Source organism: Podarcis tiliguerta, assembly GCF_965153285.1.
Source record: "Podarcis tiliguerta genome assembly, chromosome: 2".
Classification (NCBI taxonomy): Eukaryota; Metazoa; Chordata; class Lepidosauria; order Squamata; family Lacertidae; genus Podarcis; species Podarcis tiliguerta.
In genome coordinates, this window is record NC_139535.1 from 61964840 (window position 1) to 61983850 (window position 19011).

Genomic DNA, 19011 nt, shown 5'->3' on the forward strand with positions numbered 1-19011 from the left:
ACAGCAGAACATTCAGTCTCAACCAACAAGCTAAAGTGAAGGATGCAGGTGACCTTTCTGCTCTTCCTGTAAGCAAATGTGATGTTCCAAAATAGCTATAACAATAAAATACACCGAAAGGAATTGTGATTGCAGTGATACAACCACATACACTCAAAGCAGCCCCCAAGAATAGATCAAGTGATCGAGAGTGAAGTATAATTGCCAGCAGTAGCCTTTCCTAGTGGGACTGGAATAATCCACACCAAAAGGAAAATGTTGACTATGCTTTTGCTTGGATAAAGTGCTGACCAGCTACAGAATAGATTGGCTCCAAAGGCCACATCTGAGACTCTGGTATAGAATCATGGAATTGCAAAGTTGGAAGGGAACCTGCATTTGTCGAAGCTCCTGCAATGCAGGAATCTCAACTGAAGCATCCATGACAGATGATCATCCAACCTCTGCTTAAAAACCTTTCATGGAGGAGAGTCCACCGTCTTCTGAGTTTGTTCCGCTGTCGAACAGCTCTTACTGTCACAAAGTTCTTCCTGACGTTTAGTCAGAATCTCGTAACTTGGATCCATTGGTTCCTATCCTTCTGGAGCAGAAGAAAACAAGCTTGCTCTATCTTCCTTGTGGTGGCCCTTTAGATATTTGAAGATGGCTATCATATCTCTTTTCAAGTCTTCTCTCAGTCTCCTCAGTATACCAACTTCCTCAAGTGTTCCTCTTAAGGCTTGTTTTCCAGACCCTTTATCATCTTGGTCTGCCCATGTTCCTGCTTGTTAATATCCTTCTCAGATTGTGGTGCCAGGTTTGGTCTGGCCAAAATAAAACCTGGAGTGTATTCTAAGTACACTGCATAAGCAGGGCTGGGGTGGGATTGTAAATGTTAGAAGGTTCTATTACTTCCCTTGCTCTGGACACTATACTTCTGCTGACACAGCCTAGAATAGCATTTTTGTTTTGTTTTGTTACTGCATCGCACTGTTAACGCATGTTAAGCTTGTGGTCTACTAAGACCTCTAGATCCTTTCCCCATGTTCTACTGGCAAGCCAGGTGTGTCCCCTACATTATATTTGTGCAGCTGGTTATTCTTGCCTAATTTTAAAACCTCACACATTACCCTTACATGTTACCCACTTTCCCATACGCCAAGTTTCACTAGATATTATTTCATGATGCAATTTCTCATGTTGCCTATGTTAAGCATGGGGTGGAAAATGAAGACGGCATATGCATCATACATTTAAAGCGCCCCCCTCCAAGAATCCTGGAAATGGTAGTTTAGGTAAAAAGATAAAGGACCCCTGGACGGTTAAGTCCAGTTGCATTGGACTATGGGGTGTGGCACTCATCTCCACTTTCAGACTGAGGGAGCTGGCGTTTGTCCGCAGACAGCTTTTCCAGGTCATGTGTAGGTATACAAATGGCTGCTATACCTAACGGCGCTTTTACCTTTGCTATTCAGCTCCCCCTACAGCTAAACTGATGGACAACAGCTCCGGCAGCCTTTGGTGCGAAGCCAGTGGTTATCCTGCTCCACACATTGAGTGGTATAAATTGCCTCGCAATCTTCATCCAGACAGGTCAGATAAGTTATAGTATTCCCTACAGTTTCCAGAAGTAACACTACTGAGTTCACTAGGGAAGTTTTTAATCTTTGATCTTTTATTGTGTTTTTAAAAATCCTGTTGGAAGCTGCCCAGAGTGGCTGGGAAGGCTCTCCCAGATGGGTAGGGTACTGATCCTAAGGTCAAAGGCCTGGCAATCCAGTGAATCTACCTGAACACAGCTCAATCCTTCATAGAGCAGAATTTAGAAGCTGATAAAGTAACATATAAAGCAGACAAAATTCTACGAGCATATTAATATCTCCATCATCTTTGGCTGTCCGGCAGATGTGACCAAGGTGGAATGCTGCTTATGAAAGACACCAGCCCGGAGATAACGCATGAAATTCCCTTCGGAAGAGTGACATCGAAGAGCACCCTCAAAATTGATGAGATGCTGGACAACGTGACCTACTGCTGCCTAGCAGTTAATAACATGGGGAATGGATCCAGTTTCGGTCCATTGGTTCGGTACATAGGTGAGACAAATCTGAGCATCTTGTTCACTAAGAACTAGCATTTTACCTTTCATCTCACCAAATCCTGGTTGTGGCTGCATTTACGCTAATATAAAGGGGGCTCCTATGTGATTCTGTCCCTTGAGGTTGGCCTGGCACCAGCATTGTACATCGTTTGGCCCCAGACCTTTCCCCTCTGACAGGCATTTCAAGTATCTTTGGAACAGATGGCTGGATTTGCTGCTTGATAATTCCACTGTTTTAATTTAATGTGCTTTGTCATTTTTTAATTGTATTCTTGTTATGTTTCCTGAGATCATCTATATTGAAGCATGGGAAAGAAATTACATAAAGAAACAAGCAAGCAAACAAATGTCAGAAATGTTGTGCAAGTGTGCGCACCCAGTGGCGTAGCGTGGGGGTGCAGGGGGGGCCGGCTGCACCGGGTGCAACATCTGGGGGGGCGCGCGCTCACACTCGCAGCTCTCTGCCCCTACCTGACTCACTCACTCTCTCTCACTGCAGTGCTGGCTGTGTGAATCCGATCCAAGCCGCCAGGTCGCCGCCCACTGTGGAGGGGAGGGTGCCAGGCGTGCGGTGCGGAGAGAGAGCAAGGGACTATCTGGGGGAGGGACAGTGCAGCAGGGGGCGCAAATTACTTGCCTTGCCCCGGGTGCTGACAACCCACGCTACGCCACTGTGCACACCTATACACCCATACACACTCATTCTGCCCGAGCTGGAGCAAGTCACAGGACTTTGGATGTGGCAGTGGTTCTGCTGCCCCTTTTTCACTCTGCTGCTCCTAGTCAGGGAGTGGGATTGCTCTGTAAATCAGCTTTGCTATCACTGGGTATCTGTGCCTTTGTTTTATATAGCAAAGCAGGGAGGAAGCCAGGTATCTCTCTTGCTCTACTGTTGTGTTTGATCTGATAGCATGGTTCTCATGAATGTTCAGGAATGACTGATGCACTACAAACTTTTATTTTCTTTCCCTCCCACAGCATCTGAACCCCTGAGCGAATTCCCCAAACCAATTCTTATTGCATGTGCTGGGACGATGTTTTTCCTGCTTCTGTGTATCATCTTCCTAGTCTACAAGTATAAACAGGTCAGATGGGTGTTCGTGGTCTCTGTGTGGAAAGAAAAGTAGACAGGGAAGAGGTCCAGAGGTTGAAAGCAGCTCTACTGCTGTCACTTCTCATGTCTAAAATGGCTCGCTCTCAAATGCAGTACAGAAGACCCTGCTGATGGAAAGACTTTTTAAACCTTAGTGTCATAGTGGCATAAAAATTATCCAAGCTAAATTGTGAAGGGGCATATTGACCCAATTAAACCAAACTACAGCCTTCCAACCCACCCAAATTTGACAAAGCGTGTTCTCCCTAACAGAGAGCACGTGTTGCGGTTGGGGGAACAAGCCACCCTGCCATGACTTGGCAGTTTTGGTGAGGAACCCAAGCCGTTAAATGGTTAAAACTGGGTTGTTGGGGAGTTTTGATTGTTGCCAATTGGAGGAGGGGTCAGAGTCTTTAAATACATCGGATCACCCGCCCTCCCTCCCTTTAAATAGGGTGGTTCTTTCTGATCGCTTGACCTTGCTATGCCTGTCAAGGGGTCGTCCGCCTTGGTGCGGGGGCCTGGTAGGAATTTTGCCATCTGGCTGATTGGCTGGTGCCATTTGGTTTTTGCCTACTGCGTAGCAAATCGTCACAACTTGTAAGGTTGGCGGTTAGGCATTGGTTAAATTGGTGCTTGGAGGGGTAAGTGCCTACCCCTCCAAATGATGTGGAAAGGGAATTCCGTTAAAGGAATCCAGGGGCTTGCCATTCTTTTCGTCCTTGTCCCTGGCATCGGACTTGGGCCGTGCAAGCCCCACAGGAACATGAGGGTGAGAAGTGAGGGACTGATGCCCAGCTTCATTTTCTCACCCAATACTTGTTTCCCACGCTGGCTTCCATTGGTGTCCGGAAGACCAGCTCTGTCCCTGAGGGCAAGGACAGATAGTCATAACCAATGCCTAAGCAACCACTCACATTTTTTGTATTTTGAATAAAGTTGTGGCCAAAATTATGCCAAAAACCTAAACAAAAATTGATGTGTGAAGTGTGAATTTTTTTGGGGGTGGCATTGTGGGACTCAACACGCAAAACTGCATCCTTATCAAACTGGGACTGCATGCCATGTGTTTGATTTTAGTATGGAGGCCTCATTTAGTAAAATTCATGGGCCTCTTCAAACTTATATTATAACAGTTGCAACATCTTTGGAGGAGTCTGCTGGGAGTTTAGCAGGCCAATCCTACGTACGTCTAGTTGATATTTAAGACCCACTAAATTCAGTGAGACTTATTTTCCCGATAGTATACTGAAGTGCTAAAATGCTATTGAACAATGCTTTTCTGATGCATGAATCATTTTTCCTTGCAGAAACCAAAGTACCAAGTCCGTTGGAAGATCATTGAGGCCTGTGAGGGAAACAATTACACTTTTATTGATCCCACCCAGCTTCCTTACAATGAAAAATGGGAATTTCCCAGGAACAACCTGCAATTTGGTGAGGAGCAATCTTTGTACACTTGCTGTGGTAGTAGTATGTCATCCTGTTTATCTACATTTGTGGACGGTCCAAATTATTGAATTGATACACAGCAGTTGCATAATACTATTCTGCCTATATGAAGGACTGCACAATTTCCCCCCTCATAATTCTTGAGATTTTGCAGAATGAGCAAAATGGTATCCCATAGCAGCTACTGACTGATAGGTCTCAATGAAAAGATCAGAAAAATCAGAAGCAGAGAAATCAGGGCTACAAATAACAAAGAAATGACATTGAACTGTGCAAGGCACAGAAATGGTTTACGTTGTCGACTGCAAACCTTCTCATAGCCTGCTGTGGCTTATTGAACTTTAGGAGATATTACTTGTCTGCTCTCAAGGCTTTGTGCATGTGGGACAGGCAGGGACACACACACGCACACACAATGATCACTGAATCAGTATCAAAAATCCTCCTCCTGATTCTGTTATGCTTCTAAACACCATATTTGCTTTCATAGGAAAGACCCTTGGAGCTGGAGCTTTTGGAAAGGTGGTTGAGGCCACTGCTTTTGGACTTGGGAAGGAAGATTCTGTCCTGAAGGTGGCTGTGAAAATGCTTAAATGTAAGTGCTGGTTAAAGCAGTCCTTGGCCAGTGTTCACTAGGTAATAATCATTCTAAGGGCCTGCAAATTGAAAACCAGCTCCAACATTGGAATAAATTGGGGGTGATGTAAGTAAGGAGCAAGAAGCAAGTCCTTCTCATGATACTATCTGTATATTTCTATGTAAGAACTGGACATACTGATCCTAGGTGACTAGTTGGGATGGGGAGGTATCAATTCAATGTGCATTTATAGGTGAACTTAACCTAATACATACTTTATGAAGCAATGTGAAACACAGCCACTTTTTGAAGTGTGCACTTATCTTAATTTTGCAATGCAGTTCTCCAGCCAAGTAATGTACACAAAAGTGATTATATTCTATGTATATGCATATAAATGCATATATTAATGAAAACAACATACAAAAATGCATTATATTATGGAAACCTGCCTTGCAAAAGAAAAGAAGAGTATACATTAGGCAAAGTTGCTTTTGAAAAATGTGTGTATAACAGGAGAAATTTGCACAAAAACGCTGTGCATTTTCACAAGAACCTGCATACGGGTTTGAATACGACTCGTTTCATTTCTGGTTTCAGCAACAGCACATACTGATGAGCAAGAAGCCCTCATGACAGAACTGAAGATCATGAGCCATTTAGGTCACCATGACAACATCGTCAACCTGTTGGGAGCATGTACACATGGAGGTAAGAAGCGGTCCCTGGCACCCCACCATTCTCGTTCCTTTGGTTTCATTCTTTTCAGCAACATTTCCTCATAATGGAAGAGTCATAGATTTTTCAAGTCAGTATCACAATCATGACAAGAATAAACATTTCTGCTTTGAGAATGCTGGCTCTTCAGACCTTAAAGGTTACAATACACTGTCTGTAGGAAATTAGAAGTGGCCTGAATTTACAGGACCTATATTTAGTTGGGATGGAGTGGTGGGAGGTAAACCTCATTTCACAATAGGTATGCCATTCTCACTTTTTAATCTGCCATCATAGTGCTGCTTCAGACTACTTTCTCTTCGTCCTATTTCACCTGTTTCTGGTTTCATACCTGTCATTCCAACACCTGAGAGTGGAACTACACAGTCAGTAAAATCATGATATATAGTTTTTGCTATACCACGCGGGTGGCGCTGTGGGTTAAAGCCTCAGCACCTAGGACTTGCCGATCGAAAGGTCGGTGGTTCGAATCCCCGCGGCGGGGTGCGCTCCCGTCGTTCGGTCCCAGCGCCTGCCAACCTAGCAGTTCGAAAGCACCCTCGGGTGCAAGTAGATAAATAGGGACCGCTTACCAGCGGGAAGGTAAACGGCGTTCCGTGTGCTGCGCTGGCTCGCCAGATGCGGCTTGTCACGCTGGCCACGTGACCCGGAAGTGTCTTCGGACAGCGCTGGCTCCTGGCCTTTAGAGTGAGATGAGCGCACAACCCTAGAGTCTGGCAAGACTGGCCTGTACGGGCAGGGGTACCTTTACCTTTACCTACCACTTTGGCTTGCAGGTAGAGGAACACATGCTTGAATTTTCCTGGTATAAAAGAATTTCAAAGAGATTTTTAAAGCAAAAAAACCATGCATGTCAGAGTTTTACATGAAGCTTCTCCAGGTGGCTTTCTATCTATAGGGAATCGTTTTACAGGAACAGAGCGTTCAATTCCCCCCTCCCCCCTCTGAAATGGTGCTGTCCAGCAAGAACCATGTCACGTGATTCTACTGATTACATAACTTGCCTTTGAGAGCAAAACTACACTTTACATTCCACTTAGCAATTACTTTTCCCTGCTTGTTTTTTGTTTTTTTTTAAGCCCAGGTCAGTCTTGATAAACCACAATCCAGTCACAATCTGACTGCAGGAAAAGCAAGAGATAGTGTTGCTTAGCCCTTTCTCTTGTGACACCTTTCTGATCATAATTCCTTCATCCATACTGCTTATCCACCTGCAGGGGGGGAAAGGCAGCTTGAATAGGTAATTTTGAGCGGTAAAGAAATCTGGAGGGAATGGGGTGATGCACATCCTGCTTTGAGTTAAAAACAATGTGGAAGCCCTGGGTGGCACTCTGCTACAAAAACCAAAATCCTTTAAACTGAAATAGTTAGTGTTGATCAATCAGACTAAGCTGCTACCTAGCAGAAACAGAGTACAATGATGCCACTTTCTGATCAGGTTTATTTTTTTCTTTTTCAGGCCCTGTATTTGTCATCACCGAGTATTGTCCTTATGGGGACTTGCTGAATTTCTTGCGAAAGAAAGCAGAGTGTCTCATAATCCAGGATTTAACATTTGAGTCTTCTCTTGATAGCATGGCAGCAGACTATAAAAATATGTACCTTGGGAAGAAATACGTCCGGAGGTAAGAATCCAAACCAGTACAGATTCAACAGAGGGCTAAAACCCAACAGAATTAGGGCAAATTTCCAACCTAGCATACCTTTACAGTACAGTCGTCATCTGAGAAGTCAGTGAGAGCAAGAGTAATTTTGCTAAGCTTTCATGACTGGGATTTCTACACAAGGTAATTAGCTCATGTTTCATATAGTGTGAGAGATAGTGGCTACATGATCTGAGCACTTCATTCTAGGAACCAGACAAAATGGCCAAGGGCCTCACATGTATCTGTCCAATGGAATGGCCTACTCTATCTTTAAAATGGCTTTGTGGCATGAAGGAAGTTGACCAGAACCTTTATTTACAGATGAGAAAGGCTGGTACCCACATTCTTCAGCACCTTCCATCCCACATACAACTGCTCTCCCTTCTTGAAATGCCACAACACACAGGAGATTAGCTCAAGAAATATAGTGCTTGTTGGAAAGAGACAAAGAAATTGATGCCTGGTACCAGGATGCCTGCCAATCATTATTATTTTTCGCTTATATTCATGGGCTTTGTCCCACCCTAAACAAATTCCTCACACACTTACACCATTTCAAATAATGACATACTTAATATTATTAGCAATGTGAGGAAGCCCCTACAGCGTTTTTTTAAAGGACATTGAGAAAGCATTTGATAGAGTTGAGAAGCCCCATTTGAAGTTTTTAATAGATTGGGGGGGCAGTTTGTTATACGACTTTAAAGTTTTAATGTTGCATCTAAAGCTAAGTTCATGATGATAGGCAGCATCACAATTGGACTGGAACTTAAAATTACAGATTTGCACCTTTAGCGCTCCTCCATTATCTACATGATCTCTTATTCAGGATGCTAGATTTGATGCAGAGATTAGATTGTTAATAAATTTTTCTTTCTCTGTTTCCATTGATGCAGTGACAGTGGAATCGGTACCCAGTGTTTGGACAGTTATTTGGAAATGAAACCAGTAACAGCATCAGGCTCTATGCCACCAAACGGTAAATAAGCAAGGAATGATGCTTTCGATTATTATTTCCAGAGGAGGTAGTTCCTGCTGCTGAGGTTTTCAGTATTTGCCAGTATTTTGATATGATGGTTTGTTTATTACATTAAAAAAATAAGAAGTGAGCTCAATGCATCTCCTTTCTTTTCACAATAGCCCTTACAAGTTGGACTGAGAGATGTATAAAAATGTCTGCTGACAGCATCCAAAATTGGCACAATTTGTGTATTATCCCTATGTTCATTGCATCCTAAACTTTTACACTAGACTTTGACTGTCCACTATTACAGCTGCCTGAATGTGCATAGTTTTCAGGATCACGACCCTTACAGCAACATATGGTGCCAAAATTCAAATAAATTAGCCAGAATGTGAATTATTATGGGGAACTACATTTTTAGATATGCAGCTTTTAATTAATCACCATGAAATCCTGTAAGGGCAGATTCTAATTTTAGTTATTAAATTTGTGATTCTAAATGCAGAATTTGAACACCAATTAAGAGAATGATACATTGCTTTTTGTAACTGGAACTCAGCTCCCATGTACAAAGATCACATGAGCAGCATTGCTAAGCACATCTATGTGTATAAAATAGGAATTTCAGCTCTTGCATGGAAAATAAATGCAAACAAATGCTCAGTCCATTCATATTTCCCACTTCAGTATATTCTGCAACCACAATTACACACATCATTACACAGGTTAGCATCATAAATGCCATGTGCATAAATTTTGTACCGAACAAAGCAGTCCTATTAGTTGTAGGGACTGGGAACAGCTTGCACATATAATCCAATTGTATTGAACAAAGAGAACTGGGCCACTAATTCTGTTCCTACTAGCAGACTTCCAGTTCAATCATAGTCAAAAGCAAGCTCATCTGAGTTCAGTGGGACTTAAATCTTAGGAAAGTGTTACAACGTTCATTGTACACTGGAAGTTTCAAATTCAAGTGATCGCTCTTTCCTTTCTCAAGATGCTTATCTGTTAACCATGGTTCCGTGTTATTGTTCCCATTTCTAGACTTCATTCATCTCCCTATATTGGAGATGTGGTTCAGTTAGTTTGAACATTGACTTCATCCTGTGGTAAAGTTGCCCTTTGTTGATCACCATGAGTTTTCCCCATTCCAGGGAGGAGCTCAGTGTCAGGAGAGGACATAGACGGCCATCCTCTCGACCTATATGACTTGCTGCATTTCTCCAACCAGGTGGCCCAGGGAATGGCTTTTCTTGCTTCAAAAAACGTGAGTTCACACTCCTCTGAACATAGTTCTCTTTAGAAAATGTTTTCAGGATCAGTTATTCAGAAACCAAGGCCTCATTTTCCATTACTATGCAGGAAACTCACTTGCATCCCAAACAAAAGGCCTTGGCCCAACTTTTACTCTACATATGTGCAGCAGTTGGAACCCCACCCTGCTCTGTACACAAGTATATCCTGCATGTTACCCTTGAATAATGAACGCATAGCGCTGAAGTCTGAAAGAAACAAAAGAACATCCCCAAAACTAAGGCTTAGTTCTCAGTGAGGTGATAAGCCTGTGTCAAGGCTGTACCATTTCATACTGTTGATAGGAGTTCACGTGATTGAATGTTTCTTTATTAAAATGAATCCCATATAACACCCACCCACTGACTAAAACAACACCAACTTACTAGTATGGCAGGGAGAGGGCTAAGTTCCCTTTTCCCCAGCAGCTAGTTTTCTGTGTGGAAGTTTGTTGTGAACATGGAGGAACATTCAAATGTGTGAGGTAGTCTGAAGTGTTTCTTAGATTAAGAACCTGCTTTTGTACAAGAGAAATTTATTATTACAGCATCCTAAATATATTATTATTATTTTGCATTTTTAATGAATTCCATCTCAAACAAAACTTAAAACTAAAACAATGCTAACAGAAGAGGATCTCTAAATAAGTGGCATTGTTAACATAGCAAAGAATTATTATTCCTTAACTGACTTCCCATCCCCTTTCCACGGTTCCTCTTATCTCCTCTATTTCTCACGTTGTCTTGGTTCACCCTGTCTATCACAACTACTTTTGTAAACTTAGGTTATTTCTTACATTGCTGAAAATCTTACCATTCTGCTAAGCTGATTGTTTGATTATAATACTTTTCCATATAGGCAATAGACAGTATCAAGTCCTCCTTAAATACTTATGGCTTTTGATAGAAAGGAAGCCAGGTGTGTGTGTATTTCTCCCTATATGGTGAGAAACCATTTCTCTGCCCAGGGCTTATTTCTCATGCGGGTCATCTGTCAGGAGAGAAAGATGCTAGCAAGTGGGGCACTCCTTCCCCTTTGATTTCCCTTCCTTGCCTCTTGCATGAAATTAGGGGAGGGAATTTGTGCTGCCTACCCCAATCTGTTCCTGCCAACCTAGCAGTTCAAAAGCACGTCAAAAGTGCAAGTAGATAAATAGGTACCGCTCCGGCGGGAAGGTAAACGGCGTTTCCGTGCGCTGCTCTGGTTCGCCAGAAGCAGCTTAGTCATGCTGGCCACGTGACCCGGAAGCTGTACACTGGCTCCCTTGGCCAATAAAGTGAGATGAGCGCCGCAACCCCAGAGTAGGTCACGACTGGACCTAATGGTCAGGGGTTCCTTTACCTTTTACCCCAATCTGTACCTGCGTATACATATGGATGCTGTATAATAACATGAACTATATTTTTCAGCTTGTGCAGTCCCCTCTTTGCCAACCAGCAGAAGTATTACCATTTTTAAACATATTTTTCTATCTGAATGTTCACATTTGTTTAGTGGTTTGAGCCCAAAGCTTTTACAAAGATTTACAAGATTTAGGGTGTTCTTTATGCCTCCCATTCCAGGAATAAGGAACTGAAAGTGACGGTTGGGGCTTCTGACCCACCATGTTATAAATATAATTAGTGAGCGCAATCTCACTGGCTGCTCATCACAGCACAGATTGTACTGTGCCGCAGACACAGGCTTCCACAAAAGGGTACCTCCCTACCTTTTAAGCTTGTACAGCAAGGAGATTGTGTAAGAGCTATAGACTCCATATGTGGCATTCTATAGCTTGAAAAGGTTTTACAACCATTTCAAAATTAATGCTGTTGGAGTGTTTAACCTTGACATTACAGGAAAGGGAAACATGGGCTATAATTATCCAATTACCTGGATGTCCTGAGCACTAAGACTGTTTTAGCCTAAATCAATGCAAATGATTATCAAGGCTGATTCAGGCATGACTACTTCTGTAGTGGCTTAATGAAATGGTTAGTTTTGTCATGTGCTCTATTCTTCATGGTGTCAGCACAGTCTCACAACCAGTCTTTTACATGCTGTGTCCAAAGTACAGCGTCTTCCTACTTGTATCACCAATGGCAGGAAGCTCATACTAACTACTGGAGTTCCATAGGGGACCAGTGGAGTGAGAATAAGAAAGCCAAAACAAATACTCTAGCCCACCTGTCTCCAAGCCTTAAGATATTTTTGGCAACAGCTCCCATCAGCCCTGGCTGTTGACTATGCTGGCTGGAGCTTATGGAAGTTGTAGATCAAAACATTTGGATGACGTGAAAGCAACTGTAGCCTGTAGTCTCACTAATGCAGCCCGGATGTCTGCATCGTGCTGCTGGTCACCAGGAGGAACAGGCACAAGCACAAATTGGGCAGAGTCCATCATGCTCAACCTGTATTTCTCTATGGCCATATGTTGAAATAAGTCAGGAAGATCAAGAAAAACTGATATGCCATTTCTCACCCTTGCTGTCTAGTGCATCCACAGAGATTTGGCAGCAAGAAATGTACTAGTGGCTGATGGACGAGTGGCCAAGATCTGCGACTTTGGCCTGGCCAGAGACATCATGAATGATGCTAACTATGTTGTTAAAGGCAATGTAAGTAACGGGGGTGGCAAATGTGCACTGGGTACACAGGAAATTGATTTACAGTCAGACCATTTATTCCTCTGTTGCTGATAGTAGCTTTCTGGGGTTTTGAACACCGATCTCTTCTGCCCTCACCTGGAAATCTTGGGGTCACAAACATGGGAAATTTTTGAGTGTGTGTGTTCTTTGTCAGCGGGACAAGTGTTGCTGCATGTAAATTCGGGCAGAGGCTACTGAGCAAAATCTGGTGGAAAACAGTGGCACAAGATCTGTATATCACAGGCTGTTTCCTCTCTAAATAAATTTAATTCCAGGCTCGCCTGCCAGTGAAGTGGATGGCACCCGAGAGCATCTTTGAATGTGTCTACACAGTACAGAGTGATGTGTGGTCTTACGGCATCCTTCTCTGGGAGATATTCTCCCTAGGTAGGCAATGATGTGTTTGTCCATCCCAAATTTTCTGTATGGAAAGGCTTTAGATCAGAAATGGGGTTTGGGAGAAAGCATAATTTGAAAATTGGGTCACAACTGACTGTAGTGCTGATTCTTCAGTGCCATACATTGGCATAAGAAACCTCAGGCCTTTGGAGAAAAGTCATACTAGACTACTTAAAAGTTTAGCTGGCACCAGAAATCGGGGGATGACCTCAGGTACTTAACAGGGCCCAGATCCATAGAGAGCCAATGCCATCATTTCGGCTTTCACTTGATGTAGGGTCTGCCCTAGTCAGAGGCACTACACGCTACAGTACTTTTGACTTTTGCAGCAGAGTACCAAAATCGCTTCGATAACCCAAAGGCCTCTAGAGTTACACACCTACTCCCCCGACTTTTCCTCCCTATTCACCAGCCATTGCTTCCGTGCTCCCACACAGTTAGGGAGTTCACGAAGGATTGCCTTCAGCCTCTTAGGTATTGACCTAAGAGTCAGGAGCCAGTCCTGTAGGAAAGCAACATGAGAACAGCATGGTGACCATAGAGTGTTGTGCTTCTTCTTATCACTATAGGCAGGAGCCCTTATCCTGGCATGAAAGTGAACAGCAAGTTTTACAGCCTGGTAAAACAAGGATACCATATGGGCAGACCTGAGTTTGCACCGGAGGATATGTAAGTAAACAGATTTCAGAAATCTCCACTGTAACTGGGCGACACACACAAGCATTACAAGGAAGCGACAGGAGTTCATTACAGAGTGTCACTGACATTTTCTGTGATGAGCATATTGCATGTTGCTGCTGTAATTCCACCAAGGCGTTTCAGATGCATTTCGCAGCTCACAAAGTTGTGTTCGGTGACAGGCCAAGATTTAGGTACTTTAGTAACAAACATTCTTCTAGCCATGTGAGAACTGCTTACCTGTGACTGGACTGCATGCACTGGCAGAATGTCAGAAATTACCCAACCACGTGGGCAGGGCTCCTTCAAGCACTTCTCTTAAGGCTTAGTTTCCAGAGCCTTGATTAGGCTGTTTGCCCTTCTCTGCACACATTCCAGCTTGTCAACATCCTTCTTAAATTGTGGTGCCCAGAACTGGGCACAGTATTCCAGGTGTGGTCTGCCCAAGGCAGAATAGAGTGGTATTATTACTTCCCTTGATCTGAACAATATACTTCTGTTGTTGAATCCTAGAATAGCATTAGCTTTTTTTTTACTGCTACATCACCCTGTTGACTCATGTTAAGCTTGTTAATCACAGCATCATTCTCTAAATGCTCACAGACCAACAGTGGAATTATTTGTTCTCTGGTATTGATGTCCAGCTCACCGGTCGGTAGTTACCTGGGCCTTCCTTCCCCCCCTTTTGAAGATGGGGACAACATTTGCCTGCCTCCAATTTGTAGGGTCCTCACCTGTTCTCCAAGAATTCTCAAAGATAATAGATAAAGGCTCTGAAATTACATCCGCAAACTCCTTTAGTACCCTTGGATGCAGTTCATCAGGCCCTGGAGATTTGAAGTCATTTAAAGTAGTTAGGTGTTTCCTTAATACCTCTTTTCCTACCTTGGGCAGCAGCTCCCTCCTTAACAACATTTATTCTGTTGTCACCAAGTCGGGCATCATTATAGGATCTGCATTTAGCCCTTGGGAATGATCACAGACTTGTAATTATTTCAGTTGCTTTTACACAGAATACCACAAGTTGCTGCTGAATGGGTAATATGCAGATTCCTCCCCCCCCTCCAATCCAGGTACAACATTATGACTGCATGCTGGAACATGGAGCCCACTCAGCGGCCAACCTTCAGTCAGATTTCCACTTTCCTTCAGAAGCAACTGGATACCAGTAAGGAACAGGTGAGATGCTAAAATTACTAGTAAAAAAGCAAGGTGAAGGTAGTTCATACCTGAATGATCTGTTTCTTTAGTAACTGTGTCTTTCCTTATATTTTCACATAAATGCCTTTGTATTATGTCTGGTAGAAACGGCACCCCCTAAATTGTGAACCACCTGAAAAAGTCCCCTGCTGCTGTTTTCTGCAGATGCAATAGAGGCGGTGAATAAAGTTTTCTTCACTGTTCCTACCACCACTTGGTAGGCTCAACACTGAGCTCTAACCCGTGTCTGGTCAGCTTCAGAATGAGTTATCTGCCACCGGCGCTCTAGCCATCTCAGTAATTGTTTCATTGCCCTCAGATCCTTGGAAAATCACGGGGCTGTCCGGGCTCCATGCAATCGAAGAGGACGCTTCAGAGCCAAATAGTCAATAGCCCTAGTTAACTCCGCATTCCAGTGGTCCACCAGGAAATCAGCTGAAAGGCCATCAACATGGGATAAAGCATCCCCTACCACTCTCTGGAAACCATTTGGATCCATTAAGTGGCGGAGGCGGACCATCCGAATTGGTCCCACCTCCCTGCAATATAATGCAATATAAATTATACTGGCCACAGTATATATTCCAATTCACACCCAGATTAGATTTGGGGAGGGTTGGGGAAGTTTCCTGCAAGTCCAGGAAAAGTGGCCACGCCAACCTCAGAAGTCTGCCAGGTCTAATCAGGTCAGTGAGAGAGGTTCCCCAGCTCCATAGCAGAGTTCCCACTTTGCTGCACATACACTAAAATGGCACTTGTCGCTGGCAAAATCAAAAGGGGATTAATGCCATGTTCAGGAGTTTGGAAACCATGATAATAAATGAGAAGCTGTAAAAAGCAGCTGTCTCCCAGTGACCATTGCAGTCACCTTCCAAGTCATGGACGGCAACTTTGTGAAGGGGGGGGGGGTTCCTTCCTTCATGGAGGGCTTCCCACACATTTTTAAAGCCTGATTTCCCAGAGTAAAATGCATGGGCCCAGGAGGCTCCCTGCTCCACAAGGTTACCCTCCATGAGTCTTAAGGTGACTGGAATAGTGACAGGGACGTAGAGCCTAGCACACTCACCTCCTTACCACCTCAGTTGTTAGCAGGCTTTCCAAATGGCTGAAGAGGAATCAAGAAGCATCAAATTGTTTAGGAGCTTCTGTTTTATTTATTTTAAACGCTGTACTTTCCTGAATGCAATGGTTAAGAAGGCTTTCTCTTCAGATTATATACTCCAGGCACTAAAGTTTGTGGGTTTTTTCCCCCCTTGCTGTGAAGGGTTACACCAACTTACCAACCAGCACAGAAGAAGACAGCGGATGTGAGCCTTCCAGCTATTGTGAAGATGAATCTTGTGACACTGGAGAGAGCATCCAACCCCTTCTGAACAGCAACAATTACCAGTTCTGTTAAAGGGTATACAACTGCACCCTACTTCTTGGTTCGATTTCAACTGAAATGTAGTTCTCACGCAGCTATCCCTCTGGGAGCATTTCATACCAGAAAGCCAGATGTAACTGGTGGGCACTGCACTGGCAGCAGACTTCAAGACATGAAGCATTGCCTGCCATTACACATCTCTCCCCCCCCCCCTTACTTGTAACTGGTTTCCAATTTTTATCGAGCTTAGCTTCTTAGAGCATGCAGGAATCTTGGGCAGAATCATCATATAAAGTCAGCAGAGTGCCATAGCCTACTAAGCACCAGTCTTCATATAAGCGTGCTTGTAAGAGTGAGAGAGTGGGGAATGGGGACTTTAAAGCCAAGTTTTCTCTATCTCGTGTATCTTTCACTGCTCATCCATCAGCATGTGAGTTTAGAATGGACTCCTTTCCCTATCTTGACTTCTTCCTGGGAAGGAATACCACCTTGATAAGATTAGTCAAAAGGAAATGGACAGATCCTATCCAATTTGACTCTGGCTCAGGGATTTTGCAATGGTCAGGGTGGGAAAAGAATCATAACCATTCCCCATCTGTGAAGTCACATCTCAAGAGGGGAAATGACCTCAGCTGGAAGAAAGGTTCTCTATTTCTCCACAGATAAGAACTTCAAACAAGAAAGTAACGGCAACTCTTTCTCTCACTTGGGATTACCATTGTACCATGTGCTAATCGAGCAAACAAAAATTTAAGTATTAAACTGTGATTTTTAGTAGTATAGCCAATCTATTAGCAAAGCTTTAGATTTAAAACACATTACTAATGAGTGACTTACAGTGCAGTTCTATACATGTCTATGCAGCTGTAATCAAGTTCCATGGGGCTTACTCCCAGGTAAGTCGATACAGGATTGCAACCTCTCTTGCTCAACTGATTTAAATGACGGCTTTTTGTTTTGGAGACATCAATATGTGAAAATTTAGGGCCACAAAACATGTGAAAATTTAGTGCCACAAAAAAGGAAGGGAGGGTATTTTGGCCAAGCCTTAGTCAATATTGTTTAATATTGGACCCAGAGATAATTACAGCCATCATTGTAGCTGAATGTTTGATCGCTTAACCAGTTTTTATAGTTTTCAGAAACTGGTAAAAAAAATTTTGCCAATTTTTGGTTAATGGAGAGAAAACTCACAAGGCTTAATTCATTCTTACTTGGCAATTCAAATGAAACAAGAAGCCAAAAGGAGCAATAAGCTAGGGAATGTACTACATTAGGAATAATTTGCAACAGTATTAGAAAGCAAGTTATTAAATCTGTGATAGCAAGCATTGAAATAATAGAAACAATGTGAATGGCTTGGCATGCAACAGATCAACAAGACAGGAAATGACCGAGAATAGTACCTAAAGTCCCATTGATTTTAATGCGAGAGTTAAAAAATTGTGAAATGTTCTCCTTTAGGAAAGACTGGGTTTTATTAGCGACTGGAACGTACCAGTAGCTCATGAAGTCCCTACATTTACTACAGCAAACACAGATCACCATTGCTGGAGGCTTTGCCCTTAGGGACCAACAATATTAGTTAAATTAGAGAAATTAGAAAACAAAGCATAATTAGCTCTCTCCAATCTTTGCATCTAAAACTTTGAGTTTTTAACATCATATATATAAAGGGCATTACAGCAATAGAAAGTAACGTTTATTGAGGCAAACACTCAGCTCGACGGGTTGTAATCAATTGTTTTATTTTTCTGAATTTTATCACTCTTTGGCATTGTTGCTCTGTAGTTTATAACACTGAGATTTTATTGCATTTGTGTTAATATGTAAGCTGCCCTGGGCGTTTTACACTGCAGGGTGGCATTAATGTGCTAAAATAAATTGTTGCAATGTATTAGTTTTTGGGTTACAAACGGGTAAGCAAATCTCAGGCAATTTTATATTAAGACTACTGACGTTTGATATTTTTTCTGAAATATGAAAAAAAAAATTGTTAACCTGCTGCAGAATAGATGGGCAGTCTCATCTGAAGTATCTAACTCACATTCTCAACTAAGTCAACTGTAGCAAATGTGAATTTGTACTGCTTGCGTACACAAATTGTCACAACTGTTTTATGTATTATTTGTTATTTTTACATACACTGCAGTTTTAAAAACCAAAACTAGAAAGCAGCAGCTTCATAATGGTTTTCATAATATTTTGCAAGCCACTGATTTGAGTTTTATGTAAAGGTTACTAGCTTTGCTAAGCAGCTATCTTTGAAGCCTTGTGTAAATGAAAAAGGAGCATCTCTCTTACTGGATAAGAACTAGCCAGACAGTTTTCCAGCACAAACTACCACCATTCAGTTGCTGCAAGATCGCTTTTAAATAGTTAACTGCTATGTGTTGAGTTTCCAAATGAAACCATTCTTCCAATTACATAAATCAGTATGTTCACATTTAACTGCCATTCAAAATAAAACAATTTGATTAAGCAAAGTAATTAGAACTCTTTATTTGTTTACTTTTTTCCTAGGTGACAATACGATTTCTTCTATAAGGGCATTTTTAAATAATATGTAATAAATAATAATAAATTAAGCGACTTTGAGAATAGTTCTGATAGACTAAAAAAAAAACAACCATGCCTCAGCTAATGTACTTACTTATGAACTATGAACCATGTAAAGTACAGGTTTGTTTAAAGACAAAGCTGGCTCACAAATGCCCAATTCTACGAGATTCTGCACTAATTGAGCATTACCTAAAGCTTTAGGTAACATGTCCCCTTGCTGATACCATCCAGTTAGAACTCTCTTCTCTTCTCTCTGGTGTCCGATTAAACTGTTCTCTCTTCTTATTGGACATCAACTACAAAGAAGACTGCTCTCCCAGCTACAAAATGGTA

At 42.5% G+C, this 19011-nt stretch overlaps 1 protein-coding gene across 1 annotated transcript in view; it reads left to right on the top strand.

Moving 5' to 3' along the window:
- Nucleotides 1-18606, top strand: part of CSF1R (colony stimulating factor 1 receptor) — a 37555-nt gene extending 18949 nt beyond the window's left edge. Inside the window, exons 8-21 of the mRNA XM_083424439.1 lie at nt 1455-1572; nt 1885-2075; nt 3059-3165; nt 4484-4610; nt 5116-5220; nt 5803-5913; nt 7400-7565; nt 8483-8565; nt 9708-9820; nt 12321-12443; nt 12749-12860; nt 13442-13541; nt 14624-14729; nt 16015-18606. Coding sequence (XP_083280565.1) covers nt 1455-1572; nt 1885-2075; nt 3059-3165; nt 4484-4610; nt 5116-5220; nt 5803-5913; nt 7400-7565; nt 8483-8565; nt 9708-9820; nt 12321-12443; nt 12749-12860; nt 13442-13541; nt 14624-14729; nt 16015-16149 — 1697 coding nt within the window. The 3' untranslated portion in view covers nt 16150-18606. The remainder of the gene's footprint in view (nt 1-1454; nt 1573-1884; nt 2076-3058; nt 3166-4483; nt 4611-5115; nt 5221-5802; nt 5914-7399; nt 7566-8482; nt 8566-9707; nt 9821-12320; nt 12444-12748; nt 12861-13441; nt 13542-14623; nt 14730-16014) is intronic.
- Nucleotides 18607-19011: the final 405 nt, after the last annotated feature.